The sequence below is a fragment of the Amia ocellicauda genome, chromosome 10 (genome assembly GCF_036373705.1).
Source record: "Amia ocellicauda isolate fAmiCal2 chromosome 10, fAmiCal2.hap1, whole genome shotgun sequence".
Classification (NCBI taxonomy): Eukaryota; Metazoa; Chordata; class Actinopteri; order Amiiformes; family Amiidae; genus Amia; species Amia ocellicauda.
Genome location: NC_089859.1, coordinates 28,069,584 through 28,087,083, shown reverse-complemented (window position 1 = coordinate 28,087,083; position 17,500 = coordinate 28,069,584). Strand labels below are relative to the sequence as shown.

General features: G+C 37.8%; 1 protein-coding gene across 2 annotated transcripts in view; it reads right to left on the bottom strand.

Annotated features, from left to right (window-relative positions):
* The window catches only part of trappc9 (trafficking protein particle complex subunit 9), a 341,171-nt gene that overhangs the window by 288,487 nt on the left and 35,184 nt on the right, over window positions 1-17,500 (bottom strand). For both annotated transcript variants that reach the window (XM_066715841.1, XM_066715842.1), the window contains one exon: window positions 13,636-13,779. In XM_066715841.1, the coding sequence (XP_066571938.1) occupies window positions 13,636-13,779 (144 nt within the window). The remainder of the gene's footprint in view (window positions 1-13,635; window positions 13,780-17,500) is intronic.

The window sequence follows — 17,500 nt, the reverse complement described above, 5'->3', positions numbered from 1 at the left end:
TACATACTACCAGTCAAAAGTTTTAGAACACCCCCATTTTTAGCAGCTCCCATCTAAAAACAGTCCACATTCACCGATGTCACAAAAAACTATTTATTGGAGAAAAGGGGAATGTCATGATGCTTACACATTTCAACTTATCCTCCTCAGAGCATCATGAAAAAACAATGGGCGAATCTCTTAAATACATCTGATATAAATTAATCATTAGCACCATCCTTCTATATTCAATTAACAATTATACCTCACAGTTGTTTCAAAGTGTGAATATTCCGTTATTAGTAAAACATTTACATATCATTATCAATCCATTATTCAATTAAAATACTTTAAAATATGAATTAGTTACTCTTTCAATCAATTATTAGACAACTGACAATGTACTGAAATATTATTAAACATACATACATCAAATTAAAGGAAAAAAATTAAGATCCTCATTCAGTGGGTCTAATGTCTGTAATGTCAATATCCAATATGTCTCTCTCCTCAGTAACAAATTGACCAGATTACCTACTCTTTCAGGTATACTAATCTTCTCCAAACCCAAACAATGAAGCGAGTGTGGTGAAGATCCATGCCCAGCCTTCATATAATATTTGGCTATAGAGTACTCTACATTTTGATTTCTAATCGCTGCTTTATGTTCAGCGATCCGAATCGTAAGTGGTCTTTTAGTCTGTCCCACACAGAGTAATCCGCAAGGACACGTCAACATTTACATAACCCCCGCAGTATTGCAATTGATAAAACCATTTAATTTTTCGGCCAGTGAAAGGATAAGAGAGATTTCGTATTTCAGGTATTGGAGCAATGTATACAATGACCACATTTAAAGTTACCACTCGTGGGGTTTTGGCAACCAGGTACTTCCCAAGTCTGGTTTTGTACTTAGCGAATGTATCAATTTGTCGTTGATGTTTTTTGAACATTTAAAAGTAATACATGGCACATCCTCTACTATTTCATTCACTGAGGAATCACTTTTCAAAATATGCCAATGTTTATAAAGTATTCTTCTAACATCGTTAGACAAATAGTTAAATTCAGTTGAAAAAGATATTTTGTTTTCATTCTTATTCTTACCCATTTTCATTTTAAGGAGCGAGTCTCGTTCTGTATTTATGGCTTTTTCTCTCGCAGTTATTAACATTTCAGTATTATATCCCCTTTTTCTGAATTTAAAATACATTTCCATGGATTTATTTTCAAAACTAACCTCACCTTTCTTCTCACACATAGAAACTGTCCTATTGGTAAGTTTCTTACCATATGGCCCGGGTGCTGGCTATTTGCTTGTAGCAAAGAATTTCGATCCGTCATTTTTGAAAACAGTGGTTTGTAAGGTGTTATTTACTCCCTTCGAAATTTCAAGATCCAGAAACTATATTGTTTGAATATCAAACTCACACTTACATTTTAAGATACTATTGACAGAATTTATATAGTCAACAAGCTGTTTTACTTGTAGATCTGTCCGCGACCAAATTAGAAATACATCATCAGTATGCTTGCACCATAAGATAATATATGGTAAAAAAAAAAAAAAAAAAAAACTGAATTACTGAAAATAAAATTCTCCTCCCAAAAACCCATATAAAGATTTGCATAGTTGGGTGCAAAGGCTGCTCCCATAGCAGTACCCTTCATCTGCAAAAAATATTTACCTTTGAACAAAAAATAATTAGATGTTAAACATAATTCCAGAAAGTCTAGAAGAAGCTTTGACGGTATAACTGAATCAGTAGGTCTAGAATTTAAATAGAAAGATCAATTCCTATCAATTCCACCTGCATGTGTGATTAGTATAAAGACTGTTTACATCAAGTGAAACAAGAATATTATCAGATTCAACTTTTAGATCATGAATACCATTTAAAACATCACAAGTGTTAGAAAGATAAGAGGGGAGTAAATGGACAAAAGGTTGCAAAAATGAATCCACATACTGACAGAGAGGTTCAATTACAGATCCAATACCCGCCACGATGGGTCTCTCCCAAGGGGGTTAATAGGATCTTTATGTATTTTCGGGAGACAGTAGAATGCTGGTCAGACTGAATGGTCTACATTTTAAAAAATCTAGTTCCGTTTTACTAATCCAACCATTTTTACAGCTTGGTCTACAATTAGACTGATCTTCTCTTTAATAGCAGATAACACTTCTAATAACACTTCTAATCTATATTTGTCAGCTTGCATTACTACAACAGCTCCAGCTTTATCCACAGGCTTGATGACAATGTCCTTATTTCTCTGAAGTTGATTCAATGCAGTTCGTTCCTCTACTGTTAAGTTATGATGTAATGGACGAGATTTCTTGTTAATTAGTTTGTCAATGTCTCGATAATTAAATTGGTAAAAGTCACAATACTAGAATTCTAATTCATATTTGGAAGAAAATACGATTTCTTTTTAAAAGATCTTCTCTGTATTTTGGTGTCTTGAATTTGAATAGATGTACTGGTACGATATGTAGATCCTTTTGACGATTTAAAATATTTTTTTAGATGTAGCGATCCCACCAATTTAAAGCAATCTGTCTTCAATCCGAGTACATTAATATAACTTGTTGGGACAAATGAAAGACCCTGATTTAGGAGAGTTATTTGTGGAGGTGTCAAGATAGTATTAGAGATGTTAATTACCGTCACGTAGTCGCTGACGTTGAGACGACGTGTATACGTGTATACATATACATATACACACTGCCAAAGAAATCAATAATTCTTCAAACTTGAATGGCATTTGGATGAATTAGATCTCTATTTGAAGTATATCCTGACAGTGCATTCGATTGTAGAAAAGCAGGCTTTATACTTGCGACTGCCAGAGAAGATAAACTGCACACTGTTGTTTGAAGGGTAAACTGCTGATGGAATAGACAGGATACAAATGCCAAAATAATTATGATTTCTCTCTTTTAACATTTCCAAACTCAAGTCAGCTCAAGTAAAACTATATATCCAAATAGTGTAATCTTGTCAGTGCCAAATAGCGTAATCAAGCCAGTTGTATAACACAGGTTTAATACCAGGGGGAGAAAAAATGGAATACAGAGGTTAGAGATTGACAAGTAAATAGTATGTAGTAAATAGGCAGTGTATCGGTTAAGACTTATAACTGATGTTTTCAGCATCACTATAAAATGAAATAAATATTAAATCTCAGCACTTCAACAATTGCACCCCAGTGATAGGAATGCATCATGTCACATCTGAAAGCATTATAGGTGTAGACAGCAACTTGACAGAGCCTCCTATGCACTGTGCCTCACCCACACTCCTCTGTGAAAAACACTGATGCCCACAGTGACAGTGGAGTCAGCAGGATATCCTCAGTCTCCCTGAACTCACCCACTTTCAATCTGCCCAACAGTGTACTGCATTATTTAGGTGTGATAGACATTACTGCTGAGCAGAAGTGTGAGTTCTGACTGTTCATCACTGTAAACTATACGCTGCGGTTTCTGTAGGGGGGAGGGGTTCACCTTGACCTTTGAAAGATCAAAAAAGAATCCCAGCTAAATTATAGTTGTGCGAACAAATAGAGTTGTTTTAATTGCGGTGATGTCAAGTTTTTGTCCTGGTTTAATGTGTTGCAAACAATCAGCTGAACCTCTGACAGAAATACTTGTAAAACATGTATAGTGTTAGCCAGGCACTGCTGCCGCTTTGTTGAAAGTGACAGGGCCAGTCATCCTCCGGGAGAAAGGAGTCACTGAGCACATGTTTCTGCGCTCTGCCCTGGCACGGCAGTGTCAGTCTCACAAGCTCCACTGATTACACCCAGTTCAGTACAGCTGGGAAAGCAGGTCAGGACTGCACAGTGAGAAAACTCTGAACCCAATCACATTCTGACCCCATAGGTGCTTGTCACAGCATCTGTCTGTGAAAAGTTCACAAAAGCACACAGAGAAAGCTCAGGGATATATACAGTTAGGTCCATAAATATTTGGACAGTAACACAATTGTAATAATTTTGTCTCTGTATGCCACCACAATGGATTTGAAAGGAAACTATCAAGATTTGCTTTAAGTGTAAACTTTTGGTGTAGGAATTACACCCATTTGTATACATGTTAGACAAACTAACATAATCATTAATTAAATTGTGAGTTTCAATACTTGGTTGCAAATCCTTTGCAGTCAATGACTGCCTGAAGTCTGGAACCCATAGACATCACCAGATGCTGGGTTTCTTCCCTGGTGATGCTCTGCCAGGCCTGGACTGCAGCTGTCTTTAGTTCCTGCTTGTTCTTGGAGTTTCTTGCCTTCAGTTTTGCCTTACCAATCAAAACAAACCAATCAGAGAGAGAGCAAAAACATTAGGTGTGGCCAAATCAATTTTGTTTCCTTTAAAATCCATTGTGGTGGCGTACAGAGCCAAAATGATGACAATTGTGTCACTGTCCAAATATTTATGGACCTAACTGTACACACATTTTATATATATATATATATATATATATATATATATATATATATATATATATATATTATTTGTATTGTTTGGGTTAACTTAAGTTTACATTACAAACTTTTCTGCTACACTTGCAGAGCTATTCACCTGGGGCCACCACACTCATTGATTTGAACTTGCTTGCCTATCTCTTTGTACCATGATTATCTGCTCTTCATTCTGACTCACTTTACTCACATCCCAGGAGGTGCTTGGAGAGAAGAAACAAAGGGATTGCCTATCATACACTAAAATGAACATCACAGTACTCCATTGAAATGAAGTGCAATTGGGAAAACATACAAACTATCCTGAGAAAGTGACGTGCCAAAAGCTGAAAGTACAAGATGTCTGCAATTTACTTTTGTAAAACAGGCTATGTGTCGGATAATCTCAGTAGCTGAATTACGTTATTAGCCAGGTTCAGTTTTGGAAATTACTTTTTTTAAATAATGTCATATTTTGTCACCTATGTCTCATTGAACTGAAGTTCACTAATGGTTTGAATTTGTATGTACTTTTTTAATGCAGATTCTTTTAAGAAATAGGCTAACTAACACAAATAGGATATGTTATTTTTTAATGGTCTTTTTGGATGGAGAGAGCATTATTGATATTGTGTTCCTGTGCAATGTTATTTCACTGCCAATTCTGGGACTGGAATGACGTGAGGAAACTGGAAGTAACTGTGAAGTAATTAGTTTGCATGAACTCTTTGTTGTGACCCAAGGTGAAGTTAAGTGCCACTCAAGCCTTCAGTGCTGTAAAGACTTTCTTAAATAAAACCTTCAAAGTTGCATTTTTAATGTCACAGGCTGGACATTGGAAGATCAATTACCTCAGGCAGTCTTTGAAAGATAATGCCCAAAATTCAAAGCCTAGCCATTTCTAATAGGCTATCTTTAAGTACATATAAAAGTGGGACTAATGATGGAGGTTGAAGGGCTGCGGGACAAATATCTAGCCATCCAACAGCATTGCCCTATACAACATTGCCAGCTAGCTGTATAAATGGGATGGTGCAGAGGTAGGCCAGACATTTAAGTAATCTTAAACTAACCAATTGGCCTCTTAAAATGTGCTAAATAGGTTCTGTGATTATCAGGTTTTCTAACAGAAAGTTCTAAATAGCATGGTCAACATTTTTAAAAGACTGCAAATCTCATTTGTCCAGTAGATTATTTTCTTGTCAACCATTTATTTGTGTCCATTTTATGTTTGTTTGTTTTTGTCTATTTGTATTATGAAACAATGCTTGTAATCTTAGGTTGTTCCACTTTTAATTATAATGAACAAATAAGCATACGCACTACTTATCATAACAGCAAAAGCAAAAGTCACAGTTGGGGCATTTAAAGCAAATATATTTCCAAATGGGTTTTATTTTTATAAGAGTTCTTTGCTTCCACTTCAGCAGAATTGTTGCCATGTTATTATTAAAGAATTAAAAAATAGCATTCCCTTTTAAAAACAATTAATAAATACATTGTAACACCATCAACTATTGCATTAATAAATAACAAGACAGAATATGATATAATATGTAACATAATGGTCTGTAAGTGGCAGCAGGATCTCATTTTTTCAAGGTGCCCCTGTGTTAAATTGTAATGAGCCATTTCAGTAGGAGGTGAACCCTGAAAAAGTTAATACATAAAAACTGTATATCTGTTTGCCACTTAATGGACTCTGGGTACCTCTGTATGCCCCAATTTCAATGCTAAAAACCGGACATTAGTATCAGTGATTTGCCAACGTGTGAGTGAATCGCTTATATCATGGAGAACAGGAATCAGTCATTGGGACCGATCCACTTCCTTTTACAACATTATCTAGCACATTTTGTCTCTAGCACACAAACAGCAGTAGAAAAGCATTAACATTTACAGGATTATTTTAATTATCTTTAAGTAGCGCAAACTGTTAAACCAAGGTGCTGCTTTCAATACAAGAACAGTTGGAAACAGTTGCATAGTTGCACAGTTTGTAGCCAAGCTTACTTTAATGCCCAGATTTACAGCAGTTTGCAGCTTTCAACTGTGTGAACAATTAATTCATATTATCAATCCACTCCATTGTCTGTTCTATCGATCTATTTTTAAGTGATGCAAAATCTCCTTTTTTTTCTCATTCTAAACTGCTGTAATAGTTGAATGCCACACTGGAAGGAGTAGGCAGATGCCCTAACAGATGCCAGTTGTCCCAAAACCAACACAAAAACAAAAAAAGACTGCTGCTCCTACACACACATGGTCTTTCTCTACCAATTCAGTATCAACATATATTTGAACATTTATCCACTACCAATCCTTGTAGCATTTTGTTTTTCATGCATGTTGCAGATGCCTTCTTTATCTTATGGAAGGACTTTAAAAAGAGTAAATCGAGTAACAAGTGCAACCTAAAGCAGCTACTGTAGATTTCTTCAGAATCCTTCCTGGAGGTTTTCAAAGCATGCGTGAGAGTAACACATGTAGACAATAAAAACTAAAATAAAAGCTGAAGTTGCTTTTCTCAGTCTCTGTCAATATATCTACAGTGAGGGAAAAAAGTATTTGATCCCCTGCTGATTTTGTACGTTTGCCCACTGACAAAGAAATGATCAGTCTATAATTTTAATGGTAGGTGTATTTTAACAGTGAGAGACAGAATAACAACAAAAACATCCAGAAAAACGCATTTCAAAAAAGTTATACATTGATTTGCATGTTAATGAGGGAAATAAGTATTTGACCCCTTCGACTTAGTACTTGGTGGCAAAACCCTTGTTGGCAATCACAGAGGTCAGATGTTTCTTGTAGTTGGCCACCAGGTTTGCACACATCTCAGGAGGGATTTTGTCCCACTCCTCTTTGCAGATCTTCTCCTAGTAATTAAGGTTTCGAGGCTGATGTTTGGCAACTCGAACCTTCAGCTCCCTCCACAGATTTTCTATAGGATTAAGGTCTGGAGACTGGCTAGGCCACTCCAGGACCTTAATGTGGTTCTTCTTGAGCCACTCCTTTGTTGCCTTGGCTGTGTGTTTTGGGTTATTGTCATGCTGGAATACCCATCCACAACCCATTTTCAATGCCCTGGCTGAGGGAAGGAGGTTCTCACCCAAGATTTGACGGTACATGTCCCCATCCATCGTCCCTTTGCTGCGGTGCAGTTGTCCTGTCCCCTTAGCAGAAAAACACCCCCAAAGCATAATGTTTCCACCTCCATGTTTGACAGTGGGGATGGTGTTCTTGGGGTCATTCCTCCTCCTCCAAACACGGCGAGTTGAGTTGATGCCAAAGAGCTCGATTTTGGTCTCATCTGACCACAACACTTTCACCCAGTTCTCCTCTGAATCATTCAGATGTTGGCAAACTTCAGACGGGCCTGTACATGTGCTTTCTTGAGCAGGGGGCCTTGCGGGCGCTGCAGGATTTCAGTCCTTCACGGCGTAGTGTGTTACCAGTTGTTTTCTTGGCGACTATGGTACCAGCTGCCTTGAGATCATTAACAAGATCCTCCCGTGTAGTTCTGGGCTGATTCCTCACCGTTCTCATGATCAATGAATCTCCACGAGGTGAAATCTTGCATGGAGCCCTAGACCGAGGGAGACTGACAGTTATTTTGTGTTTCTTCCATTTGCGAATAATCACAACAACTGTTGTCACCTTCTCACCAAGCTGCTTGGCGATGGTCTTGTAGCCCATTCCAGCCTTGTGTAGGTCTACAATCTTGTCCCTGACATCCTTGGACAGCTCTTTGGTCTTGGCTATGGTGGAGAGTTTGGAATCTGATTGATTGAATGCTTCTGTGGACAGGTGTCTGGGAGCCAGAAATCTTGCTGATTGATAGGGGATCAAATACTTATTTCCCTCATTAACATGCAAATCAATATATAACTTTTTTGAAATGCATTTTTCTGGATGTTTTTGTTGTTATTCTGTCTCTCATTGTTAAAATACACCTACCATTAAAATTATAGACTGATCATTTCTTTGTCAGTGGGCAAACGTACAAAATCAGCAGGGGATCAAATACTTTTTTCCCTCACTGTATACAAATCAGATTAAAGATTTTAAAAACATGTTAATAGATTTAAAAAGTTCCAGCATGTTATTGAAACTTAATCTCTTGGTCTACATACGTTGCTGCCCCCAGTAGGCTTACTCTATGCACAGATAAAGTACAGGTTCCCAGATTAACATTCAGCATCTTGCTTTCTTTAGAATCCTCTGCATTTGTCTGAAGGCATGTTATGCAAGATCTGCTTTGCAGCAGAACAATGTGGGCCTATCTCTAATTTAACTGTAATCCCAAAATTAGAAGGAAGCATGTGAATCAACAACAACAACAACGACTTAAAATGTGGACGAGTTGGAGATAAAGTATCAAAAAGAGACTCAGATATAAAAGGCAACCTGTCAGCATCTTCTACGGTGGACTTTGTGACCCACGCACCTGTGCTCCTGGATAAGAGCACCATACATTTCGGTCACATGAAGTATTCAAAGGCCCTAAAGATTTGGTGCTTGGGTGTCCACATAGAATAATTCTCATAGAATAAACTTCACACAGTGGAAATTAAAACTAGGGTCTGCAATCCTGAGAAGCCAGCAGTAGCAGCTTGTTTTGAACGCAGAGCCGCACTCGCTGCAGAGCGTCTCCAAAGCCACGCCCCCTCCATCACACATGCGCACACAGAGCCGAGTCTCAGCGCCAGCGGGAGAGACGTGCGGGTGGAATCGATCGCAACAGTTTCAGAAGCGCCTGTCTCATTCCCAGGTCAGACATTACAATCATAACCAACGTGAACATCTTATTTACGGTTATTATGGTTTTAAAAATAGTAGCTGCGGCTCGCCTTCCATTCTCGCGCTCGCTCTGCACAGCGTCAAGGTTCCCGCGCTGATGACGTGTGATTGTCTGCGCGAACAAGTTGCGCGGCGGTATGCAAATATAGATTGACAGACAGGAAGGACATCCTATCATTACATCCGGACCGAATGCAATGATTGGTCAATCCTTTTTTAGTCCTGTCCCTTCCACAGAAGATATATATATATATATATATATATATATATATATATATATATATATATATATATATATATATATTTTTTTTTTTTTTACATTTAGAACAATTAAATTATTGATTGCTATCAGGATGTGAAGAGACTTTCAACCAGTATAACAAAAAATGTTTCTGGAAAAGATTGCATACCCTACCTTTAATGCCAGTGAACACTGGCCTTTAGATTGCACAGCAGACCCACTGGGAATGTGCTGCAGGGAGTGACAAAGTGCTGTTACATAATTACAGCATGAGAACTGAGACCATGCTATGTTGTGTGCATCGTATATAACCGTGTGCTGATACTGAAAACCAGCAGTATTTTATGTTAGGAACAGGAACCTGAAATACCCTCTAAAGAAAGTAGCAAAGAATTGTGTTTAAAATGTCGAATTTAATGCTTACAATGTACTGATTGCATGATTTTATTATGAAAGCAACCCATCCTATGTGTACTATATGCTTAAATGTGTTGTGCCTACTACGGATGCCCGTGTGATGCCATATTAGGCGGCATGGAGAGAGACCCCCCCCCCCCATAACAATCTATTCTACAAATCAGGCAGAAGTACTGAATTATACAGATTGAGATGTCAAAATATGTGATAAACACAAAGGAAATATTTGGTGAAATATATTTTAGAAATGATATGTAAATGTTCTTAAAGACAAATGTGTTTGAAAAATATTGTAACAGAACAAACTACTGCAGTTCTTGTACAAAAAAAACATTTGATATGAAAATCTACTCTCCCCTTTGGAGACAAACCAGTATCTTTCAATGTTGTCATTATTTGCTTATTTCACAAGCCTCTATATGTGCTGTGAAATACTGAAATAGTGTTATATCTAAAAAAAAAGTGACTGATATTACTGAAATAAACATAGCAGAACTGAACATTGAAAACAGAGGCTGCAGAAGATACGTACTTCAAAACTGGATATTATCTTTGACAGTCAAACAAGAAACAGACAAATGCACTCTTTCAGAAACGGTAATTTAAAGAAAAATGGGCCAAAGGAAAATCAAAGAATCTGCATAATTTGATCAATCTGTTTTACATTATCCACCAGTTCAGCAAGGAAGTCAAACCTTACATGTGACCTGGTCAGACCCTTAAAAGGTTAAACAGCAGGTGCATCCCAGTGAACTTCAGGAATCACTTCTACGGGTCACTCAGAGAAGAGAGTGTAACCTTGGGAGGCTGCTTTATGCCGTGTGCAACTCACTGAATCGCTTGATTTGTATTGCTCTTGCTAACAGTGCTGAATATTTCATAGTGTTAGCACTCTATCTGGCACAGGATTACATGTGCCTTGATTATGTCATCTGCAAACTCAGCTCCAGACTGCATGGGTGAGTACCACGAGCAATGAGACTGCAGGGCTGCTTTAGCCAGACCAATATTACATTCCCCCGGGCTGCAGCAAGGTCCATTGAGCAGTGAATACTGTGTAATCTACAAATTCAGAAGGTAATTTACAAGTAATCTCCCAATTTTTAAGATATTACAAAGGAGAGATAAAAAAAAAAAATTATAATATATATATATATATATATATATATATATATATATATATATATATATATATATATACACAGTACTGGTGTTAGGCAGGTGTGAAAAAATGCTGTAAGTAAGAATGCTTTCAAAAATAGACATGTTAATAGATTATATTTATCAATTAACTAAATGCAAAGTGAGTGAACAGAAGAAAAATATACATCAAATCCATATTTGGTGTGACCACCCTTTGCCTTCAAAACAGCATCAATTCTTCTAGGTACACTTGCACACAGTTTTTGAAGGAACTTGGCAGGTAGGTTTGGCCCAAACATCTTGGAGAACTAACCACAGTTCTTCTGTGGATTTAGGCGCCTCAGTTGCTTCTCTCTCTTCATGTAATCCCAGACAGGCTCGATGATGTTGAGATCAGGGCTCTGTGGGGGCCACACCATCACTTCCAGGACTCCTTGTTCTTCTTTACGCTGAAGATAGTTCTTAATGACTTTCACTGTGTGTTTGGGGTCGTTGTCATGCTGCAGAATAAATTTAGGGCCAATCAGATGCCTCCCTGATGGTATTGCATTATGGATAAGTATCTGCCTGTATTCATTCTGACCAAATCCCCAACTCCATTTGCAGAAATGCAGCCCCAGACTTGCAAGGAACCTCCACCATGCTTCACTGTTGCCTGCAGACACTCATTCGTGTACCACTCTCCAGCCCTTCAGCGAACAAATTGCCTTCTGCTACAGCCAAATATTTCACATTTTGACTCATCAGTCCAGAGCACCTGCTGCCATTTTTCTGCACCCCAGTTCCTGTGTTTTCATGCATAGTTGAGTTGCTTTGCCTTGTTGCCACGTCGGAGGTATGGCTTTATGGCCGCAAGCCTTCCATGAAGGCCACTTCTGAGCAGACTTCTCCGGACAGTAGATGGGTGTACTAGGGTCCCACTGTTTTCTGCCAATTCTGAGCTGATGTCACTGCTGGACGTCTTCCGACTGCGAAGGGAAGTAAGCATGATGTGTCTTTCATCTGCTGCAGTAAGTTTCCTTGGCCGACCACTGCGTCTACGGTCCTCAACGTTGCCCGTTTCTTTGTGCTTCTTCAAAAGAGCTTGGACGGCACATCTGGAAACCCCTGTCTGCCTTGAAATGTCTGCCTGGGAGAGACCTTGCTGATGCAGTAGAACTACCTTGTGTCTTGTTGCTGTGCTCAGTCTTGCCATGGTGTATGACTTTTGACAGTAAACGGTCTTCAGCAGCCTCACCTTGTTAGCTGAGTTTGGCTGTTCCTCACCCAGTTTTATTCCTCCTACACAGCTGTTTCTGTTTCAGTTAATGATTGTGTTTCAACCTACATATTGAATTGATGATCATTAGCACCTGTTTGGTATAATTGTTTAATCATACACCTGATTATATGGCTACAAAATCCCTGACTTTGTGCAAGTGTACCTAGAAGAATTGATGCTGTTTTGATGACAAAGGGTGGTCACACTAAATATGGATTTGATGTAGATTTTTCATCTGTTCACTCACTTTGCATTTAGTTAATTGATAAATATAATCTATTAACATGTCTATTTTTGAAAGCATTCTTACTTTACGGCATTTTTTCACACCTGCCTAAAACCTTTGCACAGTACTGTATATACCTATATAAAGCAAACCTGCAAACCTTTACTTATTTAGTTTTTTCACATTTAACAGTTATTACCACAAAGCAGAATCTTTGTATGCAGTTTTTGGTTTGAGGGCCACACTCCCAGTCAAAGCATTTCTGGAAAAGGTGATTGAAAAGGCTTTAATACTATAATGTTGAGGCCTCGACAATTACTATACTTGTTTAATGATATACAGTCAATTAGCTTTAATAGGTGGTAGTGTCAAGTTATGATTCATGACAAATTTGCTCTTCATGTAATGCTGATTGCTCAAAGGCTTTCACATCATTGCTTGACATCTCACTGTACAACAATTATGGTCAGCCCCTTGAGAAAATGAAGCCCTAAATTCTACTGCCAAGACCTATGAGAATTCACTCCTCAGTAGGCACTCTTATATACATTTGTAGTCAATTATTAAATAATGATTCTGAGAGAAGTTGACCCCAAGAGAAAGGCTGTTTGTGCCAAAAAATATTGTAATGTTGTAAAACTTGTAAACATACCTCAAAGGGAAAAATATTAATATTAACAGGCGTTGATATATACTGGCATATGATTCAGAACTGGTGAACATGTTTGGTTTCAAATTTGTTCACAAATAGTGAATAGTGAAGTTTTGATCTGAAAGTAATTCCCACACTACTAGATAAAAGAGTAAGTTACCCGATTTCCATATAATATCCTTGCATTAGTCCGAATGGCCCAATCAGAGTGGGGGAAGGGTATGTGTCCACCTCATGCAAATAAGCAGCAAATGTGACCTCACTACTTGGGTTGCAGTTATGTGGCGCGCGGCTACAATTTACTGCAGGGGAAATGTCCACAGGAGGAAATGAATATTGTAAGAAGCTGCAACTATTAAAAAATATGCTGCTGCCAACAAGCGACCACTGGATGAAAATGGAATGACATGAAGAGTAGCATGGAGTGAAAGTGAGGAGGCTGACCTTGGTCAGAGAGGAAATCGAGCATGGTCTGCAGCAGGAAGGAGAGGTGGCGCACTGACAGCCCCGGGTTGCCCATGCGGCGTGAGGCGTACACCAGCTCATGTAGTAGACGCATCTGTACAGCGGCCCAGCCTCGGTGAGTTCCTGAGGGAAAGGGATAGAAACAGCAGAGTTATACCATACATCCACATACGATATATGGGGGAGAACCAGCGAAACGTCTGCTGATCACTAGGACCTCCCCTACAGAGTCGATGCATAAATGCCTACTCATTTGCCTGGATTAGAAAAAGAATCTCATGATTGAACTCAAATGTAGTCACACAGGTGTTTGGCCACATTACTAGTTAATTTTCAAAAACAAAAACAGGTGTATGTCTAAATGATTATTAACACCTTAAAAATCTGCTTGTATCACCCCTCATCAGTTTTTCTAATAATTTACTGTACCAGTGAGGATGTATAAGGGCAATTCCTTGATAAAGTGACCCTGGCCATGAAAAAATGCCTATATATATATAAAAAAAAAAAATCTCTCAGTTTTTACTAAAAGGTGTACAGTTAGGTCCATAAATATTTGGACAGTGACACAATTGTCATCATTTTGGCTCTGTACACCACCTCAGTGGATTTGGAAACATGTGCTTCAAGATGTGCTTTAAGTGTAGATTTTCATGTTTAATTTGAGGGTAGTTAGATCCAAATTGGCTGAACGTTGTAGGAATTACACCAATATTTATATTTGGTCACACCGATTTTGCAGTTTTGAAAGTTTGTATTTATTTACACCAATACTCCTTTAATTGTTCCTTATTATCATATTACTAGTGTTGTTATAAATATATGTATTTTGATCAAATCGTTCTTACTACTCAAACTTCTCATTTTAAATATTTAAAAATATTAATAAATACTGTAATACATTAACAATTGTCTTGATTTCAATTGATGTGAGCTTCCAATGACAAATGTCAATTTAAAGTGTTTTTGAAAAAAAAACATGTATTGAAAAAATGTATTTACAGTTCAAACAGTGTCACATCCATAACCTTGCATCACATCCACAACTTTGAGTTATACTATGAAATATTTAAAACCTGATTTATTACTTGATATGGTTTTTGGGAGCTTCCAAGCTGTCCTTATGAAATGGCATTAAATGTTTTGATTGTAAGTTCCACAAATAACAGAGAACATTTAAGTGACCCTAGGAATGCTTGTCCATTTCTGTCGCAAGTTTATTTGGGTGATAAAAACCTAATGGTGAAACTTTGAACCTTGACATTTTAACATGATGGAGTTTTGAAAGCACATTATCTAAATAATGCATCATATTATTATTTGTTTAAATGAGACCTTCAAAAAGGCAACATTTTGTGTCACATACATAATGCTAGAATTGCCCATAAGGACCTTGGAAGAAAAAGGTTCTCCCAATTCACACAGAAAGTCTTCACTGGCTGTATGCTGTAGGAGATATGCCCACAATTCATTTTTTAATAGCCCCTACTTTCTAATGTCTAGACACATCCACACAAGCAAGTCTGTTTTCATTTCTTCCCCAAGTGTATCCCCAGATGTTCTTTGCCTCTGCATTAGAAATAATGTTTATCTACAATAAAACATATTTTTAATCCTTCCTAAGTATTATAAAGATAAAGAAATTAAGTTTGATGCCTGTTTAACTTTAAGCAAGCCTGTACCAAGTTAAGAAGAGCTAGGTGTCCAGTGATGTTACGTCTTCATTGGTGTTATTTCAAGGCAAGATGGAAGGTGTCTGGCAAGCCAATTAGCCCTTTGCCAAGATAATGACATTGGTCGTGTTGCAGAGCTATCACCCTGTCACACATTGACTAAATCAAAGGCACAGCACCTTCTGGACGACTAACAAGAGAGGGAACATTAGTCCCTCGTACAGAAAGCCAGGTACTGATTGACACATTCTTCAGAAGGAATCATAGTGTGCAGCTACCATGGTAAAGCATTAAAAGAAGCATAATGGACATACTGCTTCAGAGAGAGCATACTGTAGTGATTTGATTAACAGTGCAATGTTTTTTTTGTTTGTTTTGTTTTTTACTTCTATTCCATAGTGAAAATATGACCACATTTGCAATTGCAATGGACTCCAAACGTGTAAAATGCAGCACATCAAATCATTCCTTGTTCATTATGGGCCAAAAATAAAAAAAGCAGGTACAAAAAAGACCTGAAGCTGCAGCTGTAACATCAGATCTTATTAAGGTGATGTTATAAGTTGGTGCTTTGCAGATGAATGAAATATTTTATCACTTTGAACTCCCCACTCTGTGGCAGCAGCAAACACCTGGTCTGGGCAATCGAAGAGTGCTTCTTATTTAATTAAAAATGTCACTATTTGTTATCTGGCAGTATCTGTGCAATGCTTTTTGTTATGCAGTGTTTCCTGCTGTTGCTGTAAGGACCTTTGCTGTACGAGGATGACACACTGCAGCTGGGCCCTCTTGCCCGTTTGCTTTTATGAGTAAATAAATTAAGTGTTGCCTGCTCACAGCAAAATAAGGAGAAAAAATAAATCAGTCTGAACACACACAACACAAAACAAAGAAATGTTTGAAGTCTGAGGCACTTTTAAAGCATATCTTATGTATTCCTCGAAAGCTGGAGTTAAACTGAAATTGCCACAACAACAAAAAAGGAAGAAGCATTAAAGCATTTTCAAACCTGAGTTAGAGTAATCAGACTTACTGCACGGCAGGGAAGGAGAACTCTGCTTTTCTCAGCTGGAGAGTGAGATCATTTTGCTTTGTTGGGGGTTATTTTAATAATAGTCATACAGAGTTGTTTATACAAGCTAAATATTTTAAATACCTCCATAAAAAGTAATATCAACCACCCTTGCATAATGGTTCTGTATGATACTAGGACAGATAGCTAGTTTTTTTCTCCTTAATGTAGATTTGGGATTTTCTTTCCTTTGTTATCCCCCTTTCAATATCCAGCGCAATTAAAAATATTAATTTCTATGGATCTTTAAAACGGCACGTTTGCATAATTAAAAGGCTCCGATTTAGGAAATTATTAGTTAAAATAAGGGTCAATTAAGTAATTGAGAGCTCAGTTGGAACAAAAAAAACAGCAGGGTAGGTGGTACTGCAGGACAGGTTTGAGAACCAAGATGAAGATCTCTGTAGAGCAGTGGTCTCCAACCCTGATCCTGGAGAGCCCCAATCCACTTAATTTTATAGGTCACCCATAAATCACCAATTTCTAAATACTGGGATCACATGGGAGTTATTAATCAATTAAGCAACTCAAGGGACCAAACCAAGGGATTTTTCTTGACTCAAGAGGCTGCAGGTATTCAGATGATTGCACCAATGGTCTCTAAATCACTGAAATGACCAAACCACCTGAGTAATTGTTTGAATCAAATATTTTCAGGTGTTTATACATTTGTGATGAAAGGGTGACTTTCAAAACCTGCTGGATAGGGGTTCTCTGGGACCAGGGTTGGAGACCACTGCTGTAGAGGATACCACTGTTGATAATGAAATGGAAAAGTGATGTGGTCATTATGAGCTACAATGCAACTGCATTAAGTGACTCACTGTAGAGAACACTGCTGCTGAACAAACAAGCATTTTGTGTGCACAAACTCGAAGGGTGAGGTAGTCAGCATCTACACAGACATGAGGAGCCAGAGGATCACAGAATAATTAAAATCTCTTACAACTGGGTGGACACATTGTTAGCAGCAAGCAGAAACATAATCGTTGCTGCTTCATCACATTTTTTAAATTTCATTCCTTTCCTGTTGTTCTGTACACTGCCATTAGTCTGTATTCTTCTAACTCTTGGACCAATAAATTATAAGCTTTATCAG